Source organism: Eptesicus fuscus, chromosome 21 (genome assembly GCF_027574615.1).
Source record: "Eptesicus fuscus isolate TK198812 chromosome 21, DD_ASM_mEF_20220401, whole genome shotgun sequence".
NCBI lineage: Eukaryota > Metazoa > Chordata > Mammalia > Chiroptera > Vespertilionidae > Eptesicus > Eptesicus fuscus.
The window spans coordinates 42720825-42735839 of NC_072493.1; the positions used below are offsets into that span (position 1 = coordinate 42720825).

Below are 15015 nucleotides of genomic sequence, written 5' to 3' on the forward strand. Positions count from 1 at the left end.
GCCAGGACCAAAAGCTACACAATGAAAAGGCATCCTGCATCCCCTTTTGAATAAGTGTGAGATGTTCTTTCTTTAACTTTTTTATTATTTACTAGAGGCCCGATGCACGAAGATTCATGCAAGAATGGGCCTTCCTTCCCCTGACCACCACCTTTGCTCTGGCCCGGAGCCACCTTTCCACCTTCCCGCCCCGCCCCTGGCTGCTCAGCACCTGCATATGCAAATTAACCCTCCATCTTTGTTTGGTTAATTTGCATACCCACTCCTGATTGGCTGGTGGGTGTCGCAAAGGTACAGTCAATTTGCATCTTTCTCTTTTATTAGTATAGATTGATTTGAGAGAGAGAGAGACATTCATTGGTTGATTCTTGTATGTATCTGACCAGGGTTTGAACCCACGGCCTTGGCATCTGGGGAGAATGCCCTAACCCAGCGGTCGGCAAACTCATTAGTCAACCGAGCCAAATATCAACAGCACAACGATTGGAATTTCTTTTGAGAGCCACATTTCTTAAACTTAAACTTCTCCTAACGCCACTTCTTCAAAATAGACTCGCCCAGGCCGTGGTATTTTGTGGAAGAGCCACACTCAAGGGGCCAAAGAGCCGCATGTGGCTCGCAAGCCGCAGTTTGCCGACCACGGGTCCCATCCACGGAGCCACGCCAGCCAGGCACCTGTCCGGCGTCCTCACAGGCGGGAAACCTGCTTCTCCCTCTCTGCGCGTCGTGAGGCTCCCTGGCCGTCCCCGTGTCGGCGGGAGCTCGGAGAAGCGGGTCACTTGTCCGGAGACTGGCCCACATTCCGGACTTGGCTGAGGGCGTCCCCACGGTGTCGGTTCACCGGCAACTCTATCCTCCTGTTTTCTGAAAACTGCGATTACGCGAGAGGCTCCATGGGATTCAGGCTCTTTTAGGGGGGGCGGCAGGGGGGCTGGAGATGGGTGGGTGACGCAGGGGGACTCCTGCTGCCCGGACCAGGGGCCACAGGAGCTGCTTAGGGTAAGCTTGTTAGGGGCGGCCCTCGTCGGGGTGGCTCAGTGGATAGAGCGTCAGCCCATGGACTGAAGGGTCCCGGGTTGGATTGTGGTCAAGGGCATGTCCCCTGGCGGCAGGCTTGAGGGCACGTGTGGGAGGCAAGCCCGTCTCTGTGTCTCTCTGCCTCCCCCCTCCCTTCCACTCTCTCGAAAAATCAACGGGAAAATGTCCTCGGGTGAGGATTAACAGAAAAACAAAACTAAATTAAAGGGAAAAGAAAGATTGTTAGGGGCACCCTGGCTGGGTAGCTCAGTTAGTTAGAGAGCCGTCCCGATACGCCAAGCTTGCAGGTTCAGTCCCAGTCAGGGCACATGTAAGAATCAAGCGATGGACGCATCAATAAGGGGAACAATAAATCAATATCCCTCTCTCTCTTCTCCTTTCTCTCTCTCTCAAATCAATTAATAAAAAAAAAAAAAAAGTAAAGATTGCCCTGACCAGTTTGGCTCAGTGGATAGGGCGTCGGCCTGCGGACTGAAGGGTCCAGGGTTCGATTCTGGTCAAGGGCATGTGTCTTGGTTGCGGGCACATCCCCAGTGGGGGGTGTGCAGCAGGCGGCTGATGGATGTTTCTCTCTCATCAATGTTTCTAACTATCCCTCTCCCTTCCTCTCTGTAAAAAAATCAATAAAATATATATTTTTTAAAAGCAAAGATTGCTGGGGGCTCTGGCGGTGCCCCCCTCATGTCCCCCCCCCCCCCCTCATGCACGCGTTGCCTGGACCCCTGATGTACCATTAGGGGATGCACAATGGTCCTTTCCTAAGGATCTTTTTTGGAATAAGGGAAACTGAGACACGCTGCTGTTTGCCCAGTGGCTGCCAGGATGGAATGAGGCTGCTAGACCAGGGAAAGCCAGGACCCTGAGAAGGCTGAGTGCCAGGGAGAGCCTGGCCCAGTGGACTCTGCCCCCTCCTCCAGGCTGCCTTCCAGGCCTGCTTCTAGCAGGCGGGCGGGGAGGGAGGACGGGCTCACCTGGCTCCCACAGCCCGGGCACCCGCCTCCTCCGGCTCCGGCTCCGGGAGGCCAGGTGGACCTGGGCGGGGTTTGCCTGCGGCCGGGAAGGAGGGTTCTGGAGGTTCCGAGTGGGGAGTTGACCCCAAGGGGAGTGAGCAGCCCGCCAGCGCCCGGAGCCACGGGTCATCCTCTCCCCGCTCCGCGCCGGCGCCCGGACCAGGTGAGAGGCGAGCGGGAGGCGCAGCCGCAGGGCAGGGCGCTGGGAACGGGCTCTGGAGACTCGGGGCCCCCTCCCCGTCTCCTGTCCCTTCTGGGGCGCGTGCCCACCTCGGGGTCCATCCCTCGCCGCCAGGCTCCCACCTGTCCTGCCCCAGCACCCCGCTGTCTGACCTCCAGGCGCCCCTCCTGGGCGCCGGTCCTTCCTTCCCTGCGGACCTGTTCCCTGAGCGCCCCCCCCTGTCACCCCCACACCGAGGCCACTGCCCCCCCCCCCCTCCGGCCAGCTGGGGAACCGAGATGCCGGTGCCCAGGCCGGGGCAGGGCGGTAGGAACCAGTTTCCTGTCCGCTCTTAGGTCTGCCCCCCCTCTTGTGGGAGGTCAGCAGGACGACCCCCCCAATGGAACACCCCCTCCCCCCCCCCCCCACACACACACGGGACCCAGGTTCTCAGGGCCCCAGGCTGCCACCCCCACCGGGAAGCCCGCCGCGGCTCAGAGGCGGCCTGATCTCTGGCCCCCTAATCCCACCGGGTCACCCCTCTGTCCCAGGCCAGAGCGTGCAGCCGGGGATTTCAGGGCCAGCACCCCCACCCCCACCCGGCCCCCGTTTTGTCCTAAGCGCCTTCCCAGGGTTGTGATGCTGCCCACTGGGGGCCGGGATGGACGGGCCAACCTGCCCGCGCACGGAGGGCAGCGCGCCGGCCGCCGGGAGGGGGGGGGGACCGTCTGGGCACCGGAGCCGCCGGGCGCCGGGGGGGGGGGGGGGGGGGGGGGTTCCAGCGCCGCGGACCGGACTGCGAGCCGCAGGGCGTGGCCGGGGTGGGCGGGGGAGGGGCGCTGTGACTTGGCCCGGGTGGTGTTGGGCGGGGGGGGGGGGGAAGGGGGGGGAGCCCTGGGAGGCTGTGAGCAGGGAGGGGCAGGGCCAGCTCTGGGTGTGGGGACAGAGGGGGGGGCAGGAGGCTGGGCCGGCTCCCGGGGGAGAGGGGGAGGCGGGTCTGGGAGAGGGAAGTGGGGGCAGGATTTGAATTTAAACGAAATGTTCAGCAGGTGTGGCCCCACTTTTCTGAGCGACCCGGAGGCCGGTTTCCTCTTCCAAAGTTGGGGCTTCTTTCCATTCTGTCTGCCAAGGACACCCCGCCAGGGGACCCCTCCTCCCCTCCCCGCCTTGCCTGGCCTGAGTGCCTGGCGCAGCTGTAGGGACTGAGGGCAGGTAACCAGGTGGACTTCCTGAGCTCGGAGGATTGCAGAAGGGCCGGCTCCTCCCACTGACCAGAAGCAGCCCCCAGCCGGTGCGCCCCAAGATTCCCCACTGATAGGACGCCCCGGGTCTTTCCCAATTTCCCCCACCCCAGCTCCTCGCCCAGCCCTGGCCCTGCCCCAGCTCCCACCCACCATCCCTAATCCTCTCTGAGCCTCAGTGCTCAGGCCCCACAGCCAAGCCCCACTCCCAGGCCCTGGGTTTCTCCCTCGGGGCTGCCCCACCTCTGCCTCCTCCACTCTGGCCTCAGTCAAGGTCAGGGGTCAAAGTCTGGAGGCAGGTCCCAACTCCCCTTCTTGGGTGAAGAGGGGGAACATCTAAGGAGGCTGACAGATAGTGTTCTAGAATGTTCTGCCTTTCTCTTCACCCAAAAACCCCACAAGGATCCCTACTGTCTGTTTGTCTGCTGTAAACAAATTTCGGGGGACATTCAGGGGCATTTTTTTTTCACCTACTAGGCGCTGGGAATGGAGACCAGAAAAAGAAAAGAAAGAAAGAAAAGAGGGGGTGTGGGGACATGAGAAACTGGAGCCAAGGCGATGCTGGCAGAGAGTCAGTGAGAGAAGGAAGGAAGGGAAAAACAACACAGATGAAGCCAGACCAGGACTTGACAAAGGTGGAGATGGTATTCTGTTAAAAAAATAAATTAAAAATTCAACTGCCCTGGCCGGTTTGGCTCAGTGGATACAGCATGGGCCTGCGGACTGAAGGGTCCAGGGTTCGATTCCGGTCAAGGGCACATGCCCGGGTTGTGGGCTCAATCCCCAGCGGGGGGGCATGCAGGAGGCAGTCGATCCATGATTCTCTCTCATCATTGATGTTTCTCTCCCTCTCCCTCTCGCAAATCAATAAAAATATATATTTTTTAAAATTCAACTGAGTAAATTTATTGATTTGAGAGAGAGAGAGAGAGAGATGGGAACATCGATCTACATGTGTGCCCTGACCGGGACTCAAACCAGAACCTCCTGGTTCATAGGTCAACGCTCAACCGCTGAGCCACGCCAGGGTTGGAGGCAGGGGTCTGTCAGGCGGGGCCGGGCCGGGTGGAGCAGGAGATTCCTGGTGGACCCGCCTAGGACGCCGCTCCTGGGAGAAGCTGACTCTGGAATCACGTCTCCTTTGGGTGACCTGGGGCTGAGCATAAGCGGCTCCTCCGTGTGAGCCGGTATCTTCTTTGTAACCATTCCCTCTGCATATACGTCCTGAGCACCTACTGTGTGCCCAGCCCAGTTTCCCAGGACGGAGTGGGGTGTGCAGGGAGCAGAGGACACTGTCCTTTCTTCACGGAGCTGTGTCTGTCACAGGCTGAGACCGGGAGACGCTGAGAGGGACTGATGGGGAAAGCGAGGCCTGGGACGGGACGGGCGGGAGCTGCCGGTGGGACGGGAGGTGACAGTCCATCCGGCCGGCTTCCTCACTTCTCTCTCTGTGTCACTGTCTCTGGCAACCTGTTGTCTCTCTATCCCTGTCTCTGTCTCTCTCTCCCTGCCTCCTTCTTTTTTTTATATATATTTGTATTGATTTCAGAGAGGAAGGGAGAGGGAGAGAGAGAAAGAAACATCAATGATGAGAACGAATCATTGATCGGCTGCCTCCTGCACGCCCCCTACCCCTTGGGAATCAAGCCTGTAACCCGGGCATGTGCCCTTGACCGGACTCGAACCCGGGACCCTGCAGTCTGCAGGCCAACGTACTATCCACTGAGCCACACCGGCGAGGGCTGCCTCCTTCTTTTTAATCATTAATGTTGAAAGTATCTCATATGTCCCCTTTTCCCCCATGGACCCCCTCTAGCCCATCCCCCCCCCACCCCCTCCTCCTTCTTCCCTCTCAGTCTGTGTCTCCTTGTTTCTCTCTCTTCTTGGCTCTGTCTCTCCTTCTCCATTTCTTTATGTCTCTCAGTGTCCCTGCTCTTTCTCTTTTTCCACCTCTCTCTCTTCCGTCCCTCGTGTCCTCCTCCCTCCCTCCCTCGTGTCCTCCTCCCTCCCTCCCTCTCTTCCCTCCCCCCTTCTGCCTTCCCACAGCCGCGTCCTTGGCCCCGTGGTCCCACGTCCCCTGGCAGACTAGGAGCCAAACGGAGGAGCCAAGTTCACTCCTTGCCTTTCAAGTGCTGGTCTAGCTGGAGACAGGAGAGCGAGGCCCGGGACGGACCGGGGAGGTGGGAAGGCATCAGGCGCCGCCCTCAGGGAGCTCTCCCTCCCGGCGGGGCGTGCCCTCCTCCCCTCCCCGCTTCCTCCAGCTGCCCAGTCCCCGGTTTCTCTCCTCCCGATCCAGGGCGGGTCTTAGTGGAAGCCCGCTGGCCTGGAGAGAAGGGAACCCGGAAGCCACCAGGCACAGAGATGCTTTCTGTCTCTCCCTCACGCGCTCCATCTCTCTCTTTTTTAAAATATATTTTATTGATTTTTACAGAGAGGAAGGGAGAGGGATAGAGAGTTAGAAACATCGATGAGAGAGAAACACTGATCAGCTGCCTCCTGCACGCCCCCTACTGGGGATGTGCCCGCAACCAAGGTACGTGCCCTTGACCAGAATCGAACCGTGACCTGGTTCATAGGTCAACGCTCAACCACTGAGCCTCTGAGCTCCCGGCCGGGGTCTCTCTCTGTTTATTCTCAGGGCCGGCTCCCTCCGGGATGTCTCGGCTCCTCTCCGTGTTTCCCTGGGTTGTCTGGGATGTGGCTTAAGGAGGCCGCACTGGCTGCCTCCGATGCACGTGCTTCTGTGCTTCTCCGCTAAGTTCCCAAGCAGAGTGTCCGCTGGGTGCAGCTTATTCTCCTGAGTCAGGACACACACACACACACACACACACACACACACACACACACACACACACGTCAAGGGCTGGCCGACGAGCCATTCTTGGGCCAATGTCATATGATATAGAATGGGCTGCGTTTTAGTTTTTCCTGTTTTAATTCTTGAAAGATGAAACAGAGGGCCGGAGACCATGGGAGACCAGGACTCAGGCTTTATTGGAGAGAAGACCCTGCCGGCTCCCTTCCAGAGGGAAAAAGAGAGGGCGCGCCGGGTGGAAGCGCCTTTTGAGGGGAGGAAAGGAGGGGACGGGGCTTAGGGCACTCAGCACACGCTGATTGGTGGTTTCATGTAAGGCACATGATTAGGCACCTAGGGACTTAGGAATCGGGGGCTTAGGGTATTTGGCAGGTGCTGATTGGTGGTTCAATGTACAGTCCATATAAGGTGTTCAGGAATGTTTGGGCTGCAGGTGGAGTTTACGTCATACTCAGTCCATCAGTTGGGGGAAGGGAGGATCTATCAATTCTCACCTGGGGATATATTTTTATTGATTTCAGAAAGAGAGGAAGAGGGAGAGAGAGAGAGAGAGAGAGAGAGAGAGAGAGAGAGAGAGAGAGAAACATCGATTGGTTGCCTCCCACATGCACCCTGACCGGGGGTCAAACCTACAACCTAAATATGTGTCTGACTGGGAATGGAACCTGAAACCTTTTGGTGTACAGGATGATGCTCCCACCAGCTGAGCTACCCAGCCAGGGCAGTTTTGGGGTGTGTGTGTGTGTGTTTAATGGATAAAGGTCCCACTCCTATTGGATTAGAGTACGTCTTAGGGTGACCTCACTTAACTTGGTCACCCCTGTAAAGACCTCTCTCGAGTAAGGTCACATTTGAAGTGCTGCGGGTTAGGATTTCACCCTATCTCTCTCTCTTTTTTTTTTTTCTTTTCTTTCCTCACCTGAGGATATTGTTCCCATTGCTTCTTAGAGAGAGTGCAAAGGAGAGGAAGAGACAGAGAGAAACACTGATGTGAGAGAGGCACATCGAATGGGTGCCTCCCGCAGGCGCCCACATGCAGCCCGCCTGTTCCCTACCGGGGCCGGGATCAAGCCTGCCACCGGTATGTGCCCTTGACTAGGATCGAACCCAGGACCCTTCAGTCCATGGGCCGATGCTGTATCCACTGAGCCAAACCACTGGGGCTCATATATCTTTCTTAGAGGGGCCCAATGCAGCCCATAAGAGGCTGTAGCAAGGGCTGTGTGTTGGTGAGAAAAGTGTGCTACCTTAATACAGTCCACCCCTTGTTTGCCCATCACATACACTCTTTCTCCCATATCTTCAGCTCCATTAAAAAAAAAAAGGCCTTGACCGGTTTGGCTCAGTGGATAGAGTGTCGGCCTGCAGACTCAAGGGTCCCAGGTTCGATTCTGGTCAAGGACACATGCCCGGTCTGTGGGCTCGGTCCCCAGTGCGGGGCGTGTGGGAGGCAGCCGATCAGTGATTGTCTATCATCACTGATGTTTCTACCTCTCTCTCCCTCCCCTTTCCTCTCTGAAATCAATAAAAATATATTTAAAAAAAAATAAAAAAGTCGTCAGCCTGGCCGAGTGGCTCCGTTGGTTGAGAGCTGTCCCAGGCACCAAGAGGTCAGGGCACACGCCTGGGTCATGGGTGTGATCCCCGGTCCGGGTGGGTACGGGAGGCAGCTGCCGGATGTTTCCCTCTGGCATCACTGTCTCCCTCTCCCTCTCTCTCCCTCTCCCTTCCTTTGTAAAATCAATTTTAAAAAACCATTTAATTAAAAAAAATCAACCATGGCAGGTGGAATCACGGATGCACTCACCCACCCCTGAGGGACAAACCCCAAGGTCAGCTCTGTCCATGGCCGCTGCCTCTGGTGACACGGGGCTGCCCCAGGGGGTCCCAGAGTTCACACGGGGGGTCCCAGAGTTCACACGGGGGGCCCCAGAGTTCACATGGGGGGCCCCAGAGTTCACAGCCTCTGAGGGAGACGGAGTCCCCCTCCGGGTCCATTCCCGGCTCCTTCCTCCGTGCCTCCTCCCAGTTCGCAGGGCTGTATGGTGGGCAAGCTAGATGGACCAGGACCAAAGTCCCAATGTGGAAAGCGGAGCCTCTCCCCCTCCCCCGGTCCTTGGCCCAGAGCCCATACAGAAAGCGCCCTTTGCTTTGTCGGTGATAATATCAAAAACCTACGGCACCGCCCTGGCCAGTTTTGCTCAGTGGATAGAGCATCGTCCTGGGAACTGAAGGGTCCCAGGTTCGATTCCGGTCAAGGGCACATCCCCGGGTTGTGGGCTTGATCCCCAGTGGGGGACTTGCAGGAGGCAGCGATCCATGATTCTCTCTTATTGTGGATGTTTCTCTCTCTCCCTCTTCCTTCCTGAAGTCAATACAAATATATTAAAAAAACAACAACTACAGCACGTGTATGTGCCGGGCGCCGTTTCACGCCGCAGAGAGGTGAAGTCAGGCACCTGGACTCACACAGCCAGTGAGTGTGGGAACCGGCAGCGAGTGGCTGGAGCAGGAGTGCTGACCCGCTGGGCGATGAGGGAAGGGGCCTCCTGGGCGTGGCCCGTAACGTGTGGGCCATCACACAGAATGGCCGCGAAAGAAACCTGCTCAGCACACCCAGCCTCCCTGTCTCCTTTCATTCCAGCCCACGGGGGCTGGAGGGCTCGTACCACCCGGGAGCCTATTTCTGGTTGGGCTCCAGGGCCCCAGAGCTCCACCAGAATTGGTGAAGTTCAAATTCAGACACCTCGTGGACAAGCCGGAGTTTCTTCTAGAAAGATACCTTCCACTCTATCCGAGTGGGCTAGTGGGCTCTAAAGCTTTGAGTGACTGCAATTCAGAAGCAGGGGTGTTGCTAAGTTGGGTTCCATGCCAGCTTTTATTTTTATTTGTTTAAATATATTTTATTGATTTTTTACAGAGAGGAAGGGAGAGGAGGGATAGAGAGCTAGAAACATCGATGAGAGAGAAACATCGATCAGCTGCCTCCTGCACACCCTCCACGGGGGATGTGCCAGCAACCAAGGTACATGCCCTTGACCGGAATCGAACCGGGGACCTTTGAATCTGCAGGCCAACGCTCTATCCACTGAGCCAAACCGGTTTCGGCTCCCATGCCAGCTTTTATTAGCCTTAATTACCCGTGAAGGACCCCACCTGCTTCTGGCAGCTTGCCAGGCTCACCCCGGTCACACCCTGCTTGGTGTAACCCCAATGTTCTCTTAATGGCCATTAGGTTTCATACTTTGACCAGGAACTCCGGCCCTGAGCCAGACATATGGGAAATCTTTTGTCCCTAATCTACCTCTGCGTGGAGCCTCCAGGATACTGGGCAGATTGAAGCCTGCTCATGAGGAAAAGTTGATTTGTCTGTTTAAAAAAAAAATATATATATATATATATATATATATATATATATATATATGTATGTATGTATATATATATATATAATATATTTTATTGATTTTTTATAGAGAGTTAGAAACATCGATGATAGAGAAACATCGATCAGCTGCCTCTTGCACAAACCCTACTGGGGATGTGCCCGCAACCAAGGTACATGCCCTTGACCGGAATCAAACCTGGGACCTTTCAGTCCGCAGGCCGACGGTCTATCCACTGAGCCAAACCGGTTTCGGCAAAAAATATATATCTGTGCTGTCCAGGGCTCAGTGTGGTCTCAGCAAATGAAAGACATTTGGTCTTTGAGCCTGGCTCCTGGCACAGCTCATTAAAAGCATTAGCATTTCCTGAGTTATAAGGGTGATAGGAGTGTTTATTGTTTGATACGGGGACACTAGATAGATTTAGGATGGGGTCAGGTCAACAGAAAAACCAAGCCTTGGTGAGAAGACTGGAACTTTCAGCCCCACCCCTCAACCTCTGGGAAGGGGAGCGGGACGAAGATCGACTTAATCACTAACAGTCGATGATCTAATCATTCGTGCGCACACGATGACGCCTCCATAAAACCCCAACAATGGGGCTCAGAGAGCTTCTGCCTTGCCCACACACCCCTGAGCCTGGAGGTTGTGCACCCCAACTCCCCCAGGACGGAGCCCCAGTGCAGGGCCCTTCTGGATCAACACCCTCAGTACCTCTCCTGACTGTTCATCATCATCATCAATGGCAGGCAAGGGCCTTGCTGAGTTCTGTGGGCCATTCCAGCCAGTTATCAAAGCTGCGGAGGGCGTCATGAGAACCCCAATTTATAGCTGGGCAGTCCGAGTATGAATGGTCCGGGACTTGGTTTGTTTGTTTTGTTAATCCTCATCTGAGGATATTTTTCCATTGATTTTTTTTTTTTTTTTTTTTAGAAAGAGTGGAAGGGAGGGGGAGAGACAGAGAGAGAGAGAAACATGGATGTGAGAGACACATCGATTGGTTGCCTCCCACACAGATTGAGCCTGCAACCGAGGTATGTGCCCTTGACCAGAACTGAACCTGATACCCTTCAGTCCGTGGGCCGACACTCTGTCAGCCCAGCTAGGGCGGCCCGGGACCTTTGACCAGTGTTTGAAGTTGGGGACAGGCTTGTGGAACGGACCGCTTTGACCTGTGGGATCTGATACGAACTCTAGGTAGGTAGGGTCCGAACTGAATTGAGTTGTTGGACACCCAGTTGGTATCCGGAGGGGGAAATCCTCTCCTGGGCCCACTGCCTTCTGAGCCTCTTAGTAAAAATGGCCAAGATAAAGAACTGGCCAGGTCACCTTACAGAGCCACAGGCCACAGCCGATGATGGAGGAGCCGCCGTGGAGACAGCGTGTGTCTATCTCAGGCTCAGTCTGCTGTGTCCGGAGGGCGGGCAGGCCAAGCGGTCCATGCTGGGTGGGCCTGGCAATGTCCCTTCAAAGGGATGTACACGGCAGGGCCTGCAAAGACAGGCATCCCTAGAAGCGGGATCCCCAGCCAGTAGAGGTTCATATACGTGTACTCACATACACAGACACCCACATAGGTATACTCACAGGCTATAAACACACAAGTAAACATACAATAAAGGTGCACATAATGTATGTCCACTCATATCTATACACTCACATAGACACACAGCCACGTGTTCCCAACCACCGGCATGCTCTCTACGTGTTACACACACACGTATGTGAAAGGTTCGGAGTGGGCCGGGGTTGTGCACCTATGACAGGAGGCCATATGTATCAAAAGAAATTTTATTCCAGGCACCTGGGTGCAGGTGGGCCAAGTCTGAGAGGGGAATCGGTGGAGACAGCAGGGAGAGAGAGGTTTTCATTGGTCCTTGCTGGCTGCAAGCCTTCTGCTGAAGGAGGGGCCCGCCCATCCTTGGCTCCTCCGGGGGCCAGATGTCTAGTCATCTGGGCTGTGCGGTGCTCAGGGCTGCAAGCTTTCTGCAAGATGTCTGCCAAGCACATTAAGTTTTCTCTGCCCCATTTTATTCTCTTTAACCCTTTCAGTATGTACACAGCAGACACACGCCCATACAATGCAATGTCCACATGTCCATTTGTATACACCAGTGGTCGGCAAACTCATTAGTCAACAGAGCCAAATATCAACCGTACAACGATTGAAATTTCTTTTGAGAGCCAAATTTTTTAAACTGAAACTTCTTCTAACGCCACTTCTTCAAAATAGACTCGCCCAGGCCGTAGTATTTTGTGGAAGAGCCACACTCAAGGGGCCAAAGAGCCGCATGTGGCTCGCGAGCCGCAATTTGCTGACCACTGGTATACACAATGTTAGATACCCAGATGCGCATACACACACACTCTATATACACACGCACACACACATGTGTATTCATACAATGCACGTACCACGTGTACGCACACAATGCATACATACCCACATGTGTAAACACACACACACATATAACACACTCTAAAGACAAACCCGCAAACACATACCTGAGTATTGACACTCATTTACATGCACACAAAAGGTAAACCCGCCCCAGCCGGCGTGGCTCAGTGGATAGTGCGTGGGCCTGCGGACTGAAGGGTCCCAGGTCCATTCCAGTCAAGGGCACATGCCCGGGTTGTGGGCTTGGCCCCAGTGGGGGGCGTGCAGGAGGCAGCCGATCCATGATTTTCTCTCATCATTGATGTTTCTATCTCTCTCTCCCTCTCCCTTCCTCTCGGAAATATATATACACTAGAGGCCCGATGCACGAAATTCATGCAAGGGACTCGGCCCCTGTCCGCTGGGGCAGCCGCCTGTGACTCGGCCCCCACCTGCCATAGCAGCTGCAGCCTCTGCCTCAGGACCCCGCCCACTGTGTCCTTGTTTGGAAGGAAGGATGCCCAGAAGGATGTCTGGTCTAATGAGCATATTAGGCTTTTATTATTATAGATATGTATGTAAACCCCCAGGCACCCCCACCCACACGTCTGCGCACACAACCCGCGCTCAGCCGCTAACCTTCCCTGCTCTCCTGCCCGCAGCCATGCCCAGCACCCAGGGGCCCTTCTTCTTCCCCATGGCCCACTTCGTCCTCTTCGTCTTCACGGCCTCCACCATCTTCCACCTTCAGCAGCGGCTGGTGAGGATCCAGCCCCCGCTGGCCGTCGGGAGGCTGGAGCCCGCGGAACCTGAGGACAACGCCTCCAGCGCCCCGAGCGCCCCGAGCGCCCCGAGCACCCCGAGAACCCCGAGCACCCCGAGCACCCCGAGAACCTCGAGCACCCCGAGAACCCCGAGCGCCCCGAGCACCGCGCCCCGGGGCATGTGGACCATCAACGCCATCGGCCGCCTGGGCAACCAGATGGGCGAGTACGCCACGCTGTACGCCCTGGCCAAGCTGAACGGGCGGCCCGCCTTCATCCCCGCCGAGATGCACAGCACGCTGGCCCCCATCTTCAGGATCTCCCTGCCGGTGCTGCAGGGCGCCGCGGCCCGCGGGGTGCCCTGGCGGAACTACCCGCTCCACGACTGGATGGAGGAGCAGTACCGCCACATCCCCTGGGAGTACGTGCGCCTCACGGGCTACCCCTGCTCCTGGACCTTCTACCACCACCTGCGCCCCGAGATCCTGCGGGAGTTCACGCTGCACGACCACGTGCGGGCCGGGGCGCAGGCGTACCTGCGCGGGCTGCGCGTGAACGGGAGCCGGCCGGCCACCTTCGTGGGCGTCCACGTGCGCCGCGGCGACTACGTCCACGTCATGCCCAACGTGTGGAAGGGCGTGGTGGCCGACCGCGCCTACCTGCAGGCGGCCCTGGACCGGTTCCGGGCCCGCCACCCCTCCCCCGTCTTCGTGGTCACCAGCAACGGCATGGCCTGGTGCCGGGAGAACATCGACGCGTCCCGGGGCGACGTGGTGTTCGCGGGCGACGGCGTGGAGGGCTCCCCGGCCAAGGACTTCGCGCTGCTCACGCAGTGCAACCACACGGTCATGACCATCGGGACCTTCGGGATCTGGGCCGCCTACCTGGCGGGCGGGGAGACCGTGTACCTGGCCAACTACACCCTGCCCGACTCGCCCTTCCTCAAGCTCTTTAAGCCGGAGGCCGCCTTCCTGCCCGAGTGGTTTGGGATTGCCGCCGACCTGTCCCCCCTGCGCAAGCACTGAGGCCGGCCTGCCCCGGGCACCCCCTGCTCCTTCCCTGGCTCCCCCGGGACCAGATCCAGGCATGGGGACCACCCTGTTCCAGGGACCAGGACCCTTCCCTCTCGCAGCAGGAGACTTCCGGCGCCAGTAAGAGTCCCAGCAAATTCGTTTAACCTCGCCATGTGGCCAGAGGCGGCACACGCCCAGGGCCAGCCAACTCAGCAGCTCACCCACGTCTACCCTTCACCTCTATCGCTGACTGACTTGAGAGAGAGAGCGGAAGGGAGGGAGGAACAGCAAGTTGTTGTTCCGCTTATTTATGTATTCATTGGTTGCTTCTTTTTAAAAAAATATATTTTTTTATTGCTTTTGAGAGAAGGAGAGGGAGAGAGAGAGAAACATTGATGTGAGAGAGAAGCATTGATCAGCTGCCTCCTGCACACCCCCTACCCGGGACCGAGCCCACAGTCCAGGCCTGTGCCCTGACCCGGAATCAAACCAGCAACCTTTTGGTGCACAGGATGACACCCAACCAGCTGAGCCACCCACCAGGGCCCAGTTCTAGCCATCTCACTGAGCTGCCTTCATCTTCTCTCGGGCGGACGCCCTCAGCGTCCCAAGAGGACTGCCCCACGCCCAGGACTGCCACGGGCAGACGCCCTCTTCCCGAGGCAGCAAGAGCAGGTGCATTCTCGTCTTGGGGCCCCATGGAAGAGGGAGGAAGACCCCTCAATGAGATAAGCCCCTCGTAGCTCACTGCCCAGAAGTGTGTCCCGTGCCCACGTGAGCCGTTACAGGGCCAGGTGAGTGCCACCTGGGTCTGGCTTAGCTTCACCTCCCTGAGACGTGGCCGCCGCAGCCGAGGATGTGGTCCGCCTCCTGAAGGACGGGGCTGCCGGCAGAAAGAAACGGGGTGTGCTCTTCCCGAGGAAGAGGGAGGAGTGGCTGCCGAGAGCAAAGCCGGGGAGCCCTGAACGGTTGTGCCCGTTGTTCGCTGCACAAGGGTATCGGCCAGGAAGGCAAGTGGGGCTTAAAGAGAGCCCACAATCTGCTCTCCAAGCCGGGCGTCCTTGGGACCACGCCTACCCAGGGGGCTCTTTTTTTTTTTTTTTTTTTCTAGTTAGTCCGCCCAGAGGGGGGACCTTTCTTCCAGTTTTCAGAGTGCCATACTGGCTGGTCGCCGGTGTGCAGCCAAGACCAGGGAGCCTAATGCCCAGGAC

The 15015-nt window shown here is 57.0% G+C and overlaps 1 protein-coding gene across 1 annotated transcript; it reads left to right on the plus strand.

Moving 5' to 3' along the window:
• Positions 1 to 12715: 12715 nt before the first annotated feature.
• Positions 12716 to 13816, plus strand: LOC103297656 (galactoside alpha-(1,2)-fucosyltransferase 2). The gene is made up of 2 exons (XM_054710599.1): positions 12716 to 12804; positions 12892 to 13816. The coding sequence occupies exons 1-2, from the start codon at positions 12725 to 12727 to the stop codon at positions 13814 to 13816; spliced, it is 1005 nt and encodes a 334-aa protein (XP_054566574.1). The 5' UTR covers positions 12716 to 12724.
• The last annotated feature ends 1199 nt before the right edge of the window (positions 13817 to 15015 follow it).